Source organism: Mesitornis unicolor, unplaced genomic scaffold (assembly GCF_000695765.1).
Source record: "Mesitornis unicolor isolate BGI_N332 unplaced genomic scaffold, ASM69576v1 scaffold2314, whole genome shotgun sequence".
Taxonomy (NCBI): domain Eukaryota; kingdom Metazoa; phylum Chordata; class Aves; order Mesitornithiformes; family Mesitornithidae; genus Mesitornis; species Mesitornis unicolor.
Window position 1 is genome coordinate 1,587 of NW_010177823.1, and position 11,239 is coordinate 12,825.

Consider the following 11,239-nt stretch of genomic DNA (forward strand, 5'->3'; position numbering starts at 1 on the left):
GCAGCAGCGCTCTCCATACTGGAGGGCATGGGCTGAGGGAATTTGACCCCCAGCAGAGACTGGCAGGAAGCTCTTTGGGGTGTCCACTTGGTTTGCAGGAGTGGGAGCTTTGGGTCCTCCCCAGGGGCAGGTTGGGGAGCACAGGGCAGTGATGGGGACGTAGTCATCGATCCCAGATGTGCGTGCGTGAGGAGAGGCTGCGGTGTCCTGTGTCGCAAGAGGAGTAGGCGCCTCAAGAAACCATCTCGAGAAGGAAACCGAAAATGAAAGTTCCTCTTCAGTGACGGCCACAGCCGTGGCCTGGTGCCTTCTAAGACTTTGCTAGGTGGCAAGCGAGAAGAAACACGTGAGTCCGCTGCTCCTCGGGCATCCTGCACGTCCCAGGGCAGAACAGAGCAAGGAGAGGAGCAGCTCTGCAGCCTGGTGGGACCCAGCTCTGCCCTCGGTCCCAGCTGCTGATCCTCATCATGGTTTCTCCAGTTTTTCCTTGGATGGGCATGTGTGAGGCTGCAGAGGAAAAGGGAAATCCTGTCCTCGGAGGCACGTAGGAAAAAACAGCGTCTCCATCTGTGTCACCGTGCTCAGGCTCCCTGAGCGCAGCTATGCAAATACCCAGTGGCTTTTCAAGCCAGGCTTTGCATTTCCAGACCCCATCCCCACCTCAACTGCACGTTACTCCTTCTGATCTCAATTTATTTTTTCTTCTGAATAATCTTCAGTGCGAGGTTGTAAGCTTGGACCAGGCTGCACATCTGATTTTGACATCAATGGTTATTTATCTATATCCAGCGCTTTTTATTTTGTTTTTGCCCAGGATACAATTTAAATTTCTGGCTGTCAGTGCTTCTTCATGAATTGAGACCTGGTGCAAATCAGCAAACCCACCAGGTGAGCCCTGCAGAGGGCTGGCATGGGAACATGTGCTGGCATGTCAAATAACAGGCTGGGAGCTGCTGCCATCTCCTTAACCCTGACAGTGGCTGCATGGCCTCATCTCCTCTGCCTAAACCAGGGGGTGAAGTCGAGGGGGTAACGGATCAGAGGACTTCAATCAGCCCCAAACCCCAGGTCTGGGTTTAGGGTACCTGAGAAGTTCAGCAGCAGCATGAGCTGTGCATTTGGTTCCCATTTAAATTGATTTATTCTCATTTATCTATTTATTTAATCTCATTTATTCATCTAATCTCATTTATTTAAATCTCACTTATTCTAAGCTCCTCTCAGAATAACATAAAGAACAGGGGGAATCAAAGCCTCTGGATATAGGAAAATAGACCTCACCTCTTGTAGAAGCTGTGGAAAAAGGAGTTGGAGGTGCTGGCAAGGAGAAAAGTCGAGGACTGGCAGGAGGTTTGCTCTTAACCATCTCGACAGCAGATTTTGGGCAGCAGCAGAGCCCCAGCCGCATTCTCCGGGTGCAGACAGGGAGTCACAGAGCCCTTTGCGCTGTCGGTTTTGCTTTCATCCCAGCACGAAGCCACCACGGATGCTGGTGTCCGGGCTGGGGACGAGCCAGTGCAGCCCGTGGGGAGCTGGCAGGTTCCCGGCAGGGGTGTGGAGGCGGTGGAGTCTGGAGCTGGGTGACTTTGCTCTCCTGGCACGGGACTTTCTGCACACACGGTGCAGAGAGGAGGAATCTGGCCAAGGGACTCGGTGTGGACAGGGATGGGGAGCGAGAGCTGGGAAGGGAGGAGCCAGGTCGGGGCAGAGATAAAAGCAGCGGCATCGCTGCCCTGAGCACTCCGAGGGGCTTCCTACGGGTGCACTGGGACCTGTGTGGGGACAAGGGACCTGTGTGGACCCATATCCGTGCTGCCTGCTCCTGGTTCACTCCCATCTCCTCATTCCAGGTAGAGCTGAACCCCTTCTGCAATGGCCTCAGGGAACGACGCGGACCCAGCGAGGGCCCACAGACGCCGGGGAAGCCATGGGCGCAGGCTGTCACGAGAGCAAAACTCAGGTAAAAAGGTTGCTGTGATATTCAGGAAAGGAAGCATTTCCAACCCATTCTTTTTCTTTCTTCCCTGCTGTGTTTCTTTGAAAAGATGAGGGTTTTTCCTATTGTCCCTTTGCAAGACTGGGATAACAAATCAGTTCTGTAAAGCTATGCTGAATTAAACATGCTTTTTGGAGATGCTTGGCATTGAATTAGCGTGGTGGGCAGAGCAGGGGACTTGAAAGGCATGGACAAAATAGCGTGTAGGGGGCTGTTGAATTGGGGTACACTGGCAACCCCAGGGGGGGCAGAAATGGGGTGCCAGCAGGCACAGAGGGGTCACATCACCCCGAGTGGCTGTGAGACGGTGCCCGGTGTCATTGACTTCCCCTTCCCTAAGCACAAGAGAGCGAAAGGTTCTCGGTGTTTAGTTTACACAGAGAAACTTGCTGTGCCGAGCAGCGCCTGCTCTCAGGCAGTTGGTTTCGGCTGCTGGGTGAATTTGGGTGTCTGGTGTCCCTTGGCATAGCAGTGGTGAGAAGGTCTGGCTCACCAACGTTGAGGAGCAGTCCCGTCCGTCTCCAGCGAGCGCCGAGCCCAGCAGACTGTGTAATTGGGTGAAACTGGGAACGGGGCCGAAAGGAACCCGGGAAAAACCTCAGCTCCTGTTTCATCCCCAAATGATAAAACGCTGGTACACAGAAAGCTGTTAAACACGGGTGACTTCTTAACCCGTTTTGCAGGTGGACTTGTAAATAAGGCTGAGTCACTGCAGCTTTGTCAATAATGGAGATTAGGAGCTGTACCTAACTGTGTGTGTGTGTGAGCTCAGATCCAGCCCAGAGCTGCTTTATTGGCCTGATAATGTTATTTATACTCTGGTATTGCCCAGGCTCCTCTCCATCTCGAGTACCATTTGTGCTAGATCCTGCATTGGAAGAAAAAAATACCCCGTCCTTCCCTTACCAAGGTCTACAAGGTATGAACATAAAAGAGAGCAGTTGTTTACGTGTGCTGATTTCCTGTTGAGGCCAGCGAGATGCTGATGTGAAAACCAGTGAGAGGATGGGCCCTGAGCTCTAACCATGCTGCTTTGCAGCCACGCTTCCTGTAGCTCACAGTGCTTACCAGCAGTACCAGAATCCCTCTGCTTCCCAAAAAACCCAGCGGGGTACACCTGGAATTTGGAGGTGGGATCTCTGCACACCTCTTAGGCAGAAGCCCCATGGACTCCAGGGGAAGCAGGAACACGTGCTATGGGATTACGAGGTGGAAGAAGGTTTTCCTTCTTAACAAGAAGGTGTTAAGCCTTGTATTCATTTAAGGCTTGCTGTTTGTCTTTGGATATGGTAGGGAGTGAAGAGGTTTATCTGCTTGAGCATCGCTCCGAGCCCTTGTTCTGCCAACCATCACTTAGGGCATGGACAAGATGCTGCTGCTTCTGTCTGGGTTGGGTGGTGATGTGGACTTGTGGTGTTTTTAGGGCATTGCAGACAAAAGCAGGAGCTTCACACTCTTGGCAGTACGTGACGGAGAGGAGGAGCAACTGTGGTCATGAGCAGTCATGCAAAGGGGAGCAAATGCTGCAGAAGGAGGAGTGGGAGTCCCAGCAGCAACGGCGCTGAACTGAACATAAACTGGGCTCATTCTTCAGAAAATCAACCTTGCCCTCCTGCGATTCTCATCGGTAACACGGGGGTGGCAGTGCCCGTGTTTAGACACACGGCCAGGGTATGGGAACGGTTTGGGTGGTCACAGTGAGTCTCGGGTCTGTGGGACCAGCCGTGGATGTGGCTGCCCTCATTTGCAGGTAACACTGAAGGAGCTGCAGAGGGGCTGGTCTGTGTGGTGAAATATTGCTTATCTGGACACGCTTAGCTCCTGTGTGGACACATCAGCTGGAGTCCCAAAGCACTTCGTGTCACTGCATCCATTTATTGCTACTGGGGAAATGAGGAGAGCTTTGGCACAAATCTCTGTGAGGATTTCCAAGGTGTCAGGGCTGTGCATGGAGAGCCCAGGCACCCTGACTCACAGGCTGCAGGGTCAGATTGGCGACCGGACCCTTGCTCAGCTCAGTCTCGCCTGTCTGTGTGTGTTTAACACTCACCTAACGAGAGCCCAGCCACCCTGACTCACAGGCTGCAGGGTCAGCTTGGCGACCGGTCCCTTGCTCAGCTCAGTCTCACCTGTCTGTGTGTGTTTAACACTCACCTAACGTACCTAGAGAGGTGCGAGGTTTGCTCCTTGCTTGTTTGTCTTGGCTCTGGACTTGGCATTGCCTGTGAAGCAAGTCATGAACAGATAAATAGCTGCTTAGGGACGCCACCCTGACTCACAGGCTGCAGGGTCAGCTTGGCGACCGGTCCCTTGCTCAGCTCAGTCTCACCTGTCTGTGTGTGTTTAACACTCACCTAACGTACCTAGAGAGGTGCGAGGTTTGCTCCTTGCTTGTTTGTCTTGGCTCTGGACTTGGCATTGCCTGTGAAGCAAGTCATGAACAGATAAATAGCTGCTTAGGGACGTCAGTCACGCACCCGTGAGCATCTCCGTGTCTTCATTTCCAAGACCACCTGCAAAACGAGTGGGGAAAAAATTGAGCTGCCTGTTTAAGTCTGGGCTCTCATACGTTGTGTGGAGCAACCAAAACCATTCAGACAGACTTTTTTCTTGTCTGATGCCCACACAATTCCTATCTCCAGCACAGACACAGAGTATTGAACTGCGTCTCCCATCAATATGTGGTTTCCATTTTTAAAAGAAAAGTCATCCTGGGAAATAACTCTGCTCTGGAACTGCTTCCTGACTCCTTTGTTCTGGCCTGCAAAGGATGCCCCAATCAATGTTTTATGAAAGACTTGATGGGGCAGAGGGAGAAGCATTGCCAGAGCAGAGATGCCCACTCATCTCGGTCACCCGCTGAGCTCTGGGCCCAGCCTCCCTTTGCAGGGCAGTGGATTAACAAATATGGGACAGATCTCAGCTTGGGTTGCAAAGTACCAGAGCAAAACCTTGCTGCAAGCCTTTAACCCGGGGTGTGCTGGTGGGACACCCTTGAACATAAGGATTAAAGCAGGTTTCTTGAGTCCAGTCCAGAAACTGGACCAGAGACTCTCTCTTATTGACAGCTGATTTTCTGTCTTAAAACTGAGGGTGTTTGCCCATTATATCTACAGGGAGGCTATCTGAGTATATTGCTCCTCTTTTGGGTGGGAAGATGTTCGTTCTAAAGAGCAGAACAGGGCTCTGTGCTGTGCAGATGCCCTTGGGGATGGCAGTTTTCCATTTACCTGTCTGGAAGCTCTGCTCTCAGTGCGAGCTGTGCAGGATGATGCCAGCGTGGTGCAGTGTCACATCCATCCACCGATGATCCGGGATGGCGTTGCTGTTGACGGGGGAGAGGTTTCGTTTTGCCTGGTGGAAGTTAACCCCAATCCATTAACGCAGATACCGCTCATCCCACACTTGAATTGCAGCTGCCATGAGGTTGGGTTGCATGGGGATGTGGTTTAGTGGTTGTGACGGTGTTGGGTTGATGGTTGGACTTGATGAACGTAGAGGTCTTTACCAACCTGAATGATTCAATGATTCCCCTTGAGGAGGAAATCTCCAGACACCATTTTTGGTTCCCCAGAGCTGTCTTTTCCCTCCAGACCCAGTTCCTCTTCCCATGCTGGCTATCTCCCTCTGTGCAAACAGATGCACCTCTTGGTGTAGTTACTGCCTGTCGAAAGGGACGTAGCCAGGTTGCATCTGTCCTTATTACAGCCCGCAGCAGGGCCATTTGCTCGTAACGAGGTCTGATGGATAACTTTGGTGAGAGCTGCCAGGTTCTGTGGCAGCGCAGCTGCTCCTGGGAGATGGGAGCAGCGAGAAACGAAGGCTCTTGCACAGAAATGTCGGTGTTTGAGAGCGGCTGGGGTCTGGTCAGGGCTGTTGATGGTGTGGACCCAGGCAGGAGGCTGCTGGGGGGGTCTGGTCTGGACCTCAGAGCGTGCTGGGGATGGAGGGGGATGCAGTTGCTGCTTCATGAAGCAGAAGCAGAGCAGATCCCTCCTAGCACAGCCCTGATGATCCCACAGGAGCTCCCCACCACTCTCCTCCTCTCCACTGCTGATACTGGGACTCCACAAGGCAAATCTTGATCCAGATCCTCTTCCTTTGACTGGAAGAGACCCCGAGCTGGTCCCGGTGGGTGCTACGGGTTAGCACCTGAGGGTGCAAAGGTGTCCGTTCTCCTGTCCTTGTCACTAAAAATAGCGCCTGGGGTAACTAAAACCCGGGATTTTTTTTGGTGCGCTTGTTTCCTCCTCTGTTTCCGCAGTGTTTGCGCTGCCTCTCGCTGAAACTGTGAGTCAGCCGGTTTCGTTTTCGGGCTCTTGGCGGAGCGGTCGCTGGCTCCTCCGTAAGGTGGGATTTGTTTGCTGCCAAATAAAAACAAACAAAAAACAACCCCGTGAGAACACAGCGACCGGGGCTCGTCACATCCCTTCCCCTTCATTTACCCAACCTGAACTCGGTGTCACCCAAGTCTCTGCACGCCAGGTCCTCTCCCTTCCTCGCACCCCATCCAGGGCTGGGCCCATCTCCCAGAGCCACACATGGGCCATGGAGTTGTGACATTAAAACCTTGTGACGAATGGTGCAGCACGTTTTGGGGACTTGGAGACAGGGTTTTCTGGAGCAGTGGTGCCAGGACAGCTGTGCCTATCAAGCCAGGTCCTCGCATCCCAGCAGGAGCATCTCTGCATTGGAAATGCAGTTTCCAGTGGCCAGAGAACAGCGGGTGGATATAGTGGGATGCTGGTGCAGATGTGCTCCTTCATGTCACCAAAACACCTTGCAGGACGATCCCCTAAAGCCGTGGGTCTGCAGGGTCCTGCACTTTTGACGTTCTCAGTTACCTGGGCTTTGCACCTCATTTAATGCCTGTGAGCCCCCACCCTGAACAGTGATCAGGGCTCTGATCCATCCATACCATTTCTATCCCCTGCAAATGCTGCATCTTAGGAAAGAAACTGGAAAGAATGGAGTTACTGGGACCTCAGAGCCCTGCCCTGACTCAGCTGGGCTGATGGCCATGTGGGAGCTGGTGCCATAGCCCAATTTGCTTCTCGAGGCAGCCAAAACCCCGCTCTAATCAAAGCCATCCCGTGACAGCCCGGGTGCTTTCACACAACGCACGTGATAAGCTCTCGGTCACTGTGGTATCTACGGGACTGAAACACTTCAGGGAGGGCTCCCTGCTCTGGAGGGGACAATTCCCGGCCCTGTTCAGATCCTTACTCTTCCCCGAGCCCCATAGGGACAGGAGAGACGTGTGCAGGTCTCAAACTCGAGCGTGCAGGTCTCAAACTCTGCTGTTTGCAGACAGACGCACGCTTGTCGACACCGGTTGTTTCTGAATCATTTCCTGCCTGTGCCGGGTCGGTTTTCATGCACAGTCGGGGCCGGGTGACGTTACCGCACAGGCGCATTGTCCCGTTGAACCCTGGATGCCGGGCATGCCAAGCTCTGCGTGCTTACGAGAGCAGGGGAGGAAGCTGTGGCACCCAAAACCAGCCCCAGCCCCCCCAATCCCACTCCATGCAAGGGGCTTTTTGCTCCCCCAGGCTTTTGTCAGCAAAGCAGGAGATTTGGGTGTCTGCTCTCGCACGGGGGCAATGGAGCAGGCGCTTGGTTCAAGCTGGTCACCCTGTTCAGCTGCTTTCAAGCACGGTCACCAATTTGGGTTACTGTTTAGGAGTTATTCGAAATATCTTCTCCTTTCTAACTCTGCCAGCAGCCCATGAGCTGCAAACCCTGCCCTGTTGTGTCATGAGGCCAGCGGGGTGTGATCGCGTCGGTGAGGAATCACGCTAAAATGCCCAATTTAACTCCTGCTCACACTGTCATTGGTGAGGTGGAAAATGCAGATTTTTTGCTGAGGGTTCATAGGCAGCTTCTCCTCCAGTTTGGGTTTGGATCAGAGGTTGCTGAGCGCGTTTGTGCCCGCAAATTCCCTCACCCAAAGGTGCTCTCACCAGGAGGGAGCTGCCAAGCGCCAGCACGGGGACATCTGCTTTGTGTTGTGACACTCCTGGAGCCGCCTCCTGCCAAAAATGGATTCAAAACGCGGGCCTGTGCCCCTAAGAACAAGCACTGGCTTCAGGATTACTTTCCCAAGGATTAATTTGTGTTGGATTCTTTTTGTTTTACTGCAAAAGGCCAGCGTTAACACAAACAGCACAAATTTAGGCTGAAAATCAAGGAATGGCCTCTTTCCAACATGGGAAAGCAGGGAGAGGAGCTTCTCCCTTGACTTTTCTCCCCTCTTCTCTCTCTCAGAAGACCAAGTGGTGAAGGAGACAGAGGAGGTGTTTCGGAGCTATGCCTTCTACCGCTACCAGCAGGAGAGGGAGGAGAGAGGCGAGGAGGTGCCCGTGGACCCAGAGATCGCTGAAATCCAACAGGAGCCGAGCAGGTAAAGCTCTGATAGCAACCGTATGCACGTCCCTCAACCCCACCCCGAGCCAGGCTCCGTTACAGACCCTCAGCCCTGCTTACTGGTCTTACTGGGATGTCCATAACGCCGTCTTCCCTCCGGGCAGCACCGGGCGCCAGGTGGGGATACGCTTGGCCATCATCGGCGACGACATCAACGAGCGGTACGACGCGGAGTTTCGCAACATGCTCAAGTCCTTGCAGCCCACCAAGGACAACGTCTACGAGTACTTCATCAAAATAGCCTCCAGGTAAGGCCACCAGCATCCTCGTCATGGGCTGGGCTTCTTCTCCTGGAGAAGGGCAGGTCGGATGGGGGGCGATGTGGTCGGTTGGACCCGTGTCCCTCCCCAGCTCTGCCCCAGTACAGACCCTGTCCATTCAGCTTCTCCCACCGCCCCTGGGTTGAGCTCCCAGCCAGCTCACAGTGTTGGTTCCTGTGTTTTCTGCCTGTCTGCTCTTCCTCCTCCTTGTTGTTGTTAGGGCAGTCCTCACCTGACAGTGACCTTGCAGTCCTTGCACAAGGCAGCCGGGGTCAGAAAGTTTTGGAGATGTGTCTGGGAATCACAGACTGGTTTGGGTGGGAAGGGACTTGAAAAATCATCCAGTGCAACCCCCATGGGCAGGGACACCTCCACCAGCCCAGGCTGCTCCCAGCCCCGTCCAACCTGGCCTTGGGCACTGCCAGGGAGGGGGCACCCACAGCTTCTCTGGGCAACCTGGGCCAGGGCCTCACCACCTCACAGGGAAGGATTTCTTCTTAATGTTTAATCTAAACCTGCCCTCTCCCAGTTTAAAACCGTTACCCCTTGTCCTGTCAGTAGCCAAGGGGCTGTCCCAGGCCCCATTCAGGGGTACAACCAGCCCTGGACCAGATCTGCTGCTGGTCCCACTGCCACTTACTGGGTAGCTGGGAGGTCCTGATGGGTCCAGCTTTGAGACACAAAGCAAACACAGCTGCAGGCTGCAGGGACAGGTAGATACTTGCTGTCCTTGGTGTGCTCCATGTGGACCAGGATGGGGGATGCTCTGGAGACCTGCAGCCACCTTGTGCAGGCGATGCTCACCCACTTCTCCCACAGCAAAAGAGGTGAAGAGCAAAGGCAAACACCTGGACAACTCATTGCCCTGGTTGCCTGAGGTACAGGTGTGGATGCAGGTGCCCATCAAGGGGTTCAGTCCTCACCCCGCTCTGTAGTGAAGCAGACATGCTGTGCACATTAAATGGTTCACCCAGGGCCACGCAGAAGACTCTGGCAGAGCCAGGAGAGGAGTGGGGGTCTCTGGGGTCCCAGATCCCAGGCTCCCATCACTTCCCCGAGCATCCCATCACCTGGCTCCATCCCTGTGCACCTTTGCTCGGTGTGTGTTGTCTAACTGCTTCTCTTCTGTCCTCTTCCTGCCTCCCTGTCCCGGGGAAGCCGCACTGCACTTTTTGCACCGCTTTGCCAGCCTGAGGCGGTTAACGCGCCGCAAACAGGTAAATTAACCCCTGTAACCTCTACCTGCTACCGGTTTCGCTGTTGTTCCTTCCCGGGCTCTATCACCCCTCTCCCAGGAACAGGGCACAGGAATAAAACACAGCACCTGAGTCTACTCTTTTTAATTTTTTTTAACCTTCTTGCTTGCCTTGCTGGAAACCAGGGAAAAAAAAAAGCCCTTCAAAAACTGGTCTAGATAAATCAGTACCAAAGCTGCAGTGATGCAGTTTGTGACCACAGCAGTGGGCCAAGAGCAGTGGGCATCGAGTAGGACATTTTGGAGCCCCTCTGGCCCTTGGGAATGTCAAGGGCAAGATCAGATTTTGGTCTTTGAGGGCTTTAACTATGCAGGAAAAGGGAAAATCCTGTTCTAAAATGCTTTGTCCTTAGATATATTTAAATTTCCTTACCTCCAGGTATGACTGCACACCAAGGGATGCTTTGGGACAGGGGTGGCAGCTCCTGCTCCTGGCTGGGTGTGCAGGAGCTGCTGAGCTTGCTGCAGCCCCCAGCCCGACGGCTCAAACCACCACCAGTTCCCCCTTACCTTGTTTCACACCCATGCCCATGAAAGCACAGGGCCTGCGGGCAGCTGATGTGGGGCGCAGGGCAGATCAACAACCACCATCCCAAAGCTCCTCCTCCAGCAATCCAGAGCCCGTAGATGCATAGCCAGGATTTGGAAATTTCCTTGTCCCCAAAACATCCCTAACCAGCCTGGCTGAGGCAAACAGCAGTTGTGACTGAGACTGTGCTTGTTCCCAAGCACATCTGGTTATTGGTGGCCACTTAAACACAAAATAACCACGTTGTATGTGCGGCCGGGATGCACCTCAAGGACCAGCACAGCATCCTCAGCCTGGGGATGCAGAGCCCAGGGAGGTCCGAGCCACGGCAGGGATTTAACCAGCCCATGGGCTTCGTTTCAGCTTGTTCGAGAGCGGCATTAACTGGGGCCGGGTGATTGCGCTGCTGGGCTTTGGCTACCGCATGGCCATCCACGTCTACCAGCACGGCAGAACGGGTTTCCTCTGCCGCATCGCCAGCTACGTCGCCGACTTCATGCTCCGAAACCGCATCGCCCAGTGGATCGCCCAGCAGGGAGGATGGGTGAGCCAGCGGGAGCGCGGGGCTGTCCCGGGGGGATTTGGGGGTGAGGAGGTGCAGCCATGCTCCGGCCTGGGGGCGATGGCGCAGGTCTAACGCACCCCGGTTATTCTCTGTTTCTCGCTAGGCGGCCGTGCTGGATCTGGACAACGTTTACGTGAAGTACATGCTGGTGGTGGTGGCCCTGGTGGTGGTGGGGCACGTAGTGGTACGACGCTTCTTCAAGCCCTGA

The 11,239-nt window shown here is 54.1% G+C and overlaps 1 protein-coding gene across 1 annotated transcript; it reads left to right on the forward strand.

The window, feature by feature from the left end:
- The first annotated feature begins 1,872 nt into the window (after window positions 1–1,872).
- On the forward strand, window positions 1,873–11,239 carry BAK1 (BCL2-antagonist/killer 1). The gene is made up of 5 exons (XM_010182223.1): window positions 1,873–1,960; window positions 8,264–8,399; window positions 8,527–8,670; window positions 10,830–11,010; window positions 11,135–11,239. The coding sequence occupies exons 1-5, from the start codon at window positions 1,873–1,875 to the stop codon at window positions 11,237–11,239; spliced, it is 654 nt and encodes a 217-aa protein (XP_010180525.1).

Coding starts and splice junctions, on each gene's coding strand:
- BAK1 (XM_010182223.1), top strand. CDS start 1,873: ATGGCCTCAGGGAACGACGCGGACCCAGCGAGGGCCCACAGACGCCGG. Junction 8,400..8,526: donor ATCCAACAGGAGCCGAGCAG/GTAAAGCTCTGA, acceptor CCCTCCGGGCAG/CACCGGGCGCCAGGTGGGGA. Junction 8,671..10,829: donor TTCATCAAAATAGCCTCCAG/GTAAGGCCACCA, acceptor GCTTCGTTTCAG/CTTGTTCGAGAGCGGCATTA.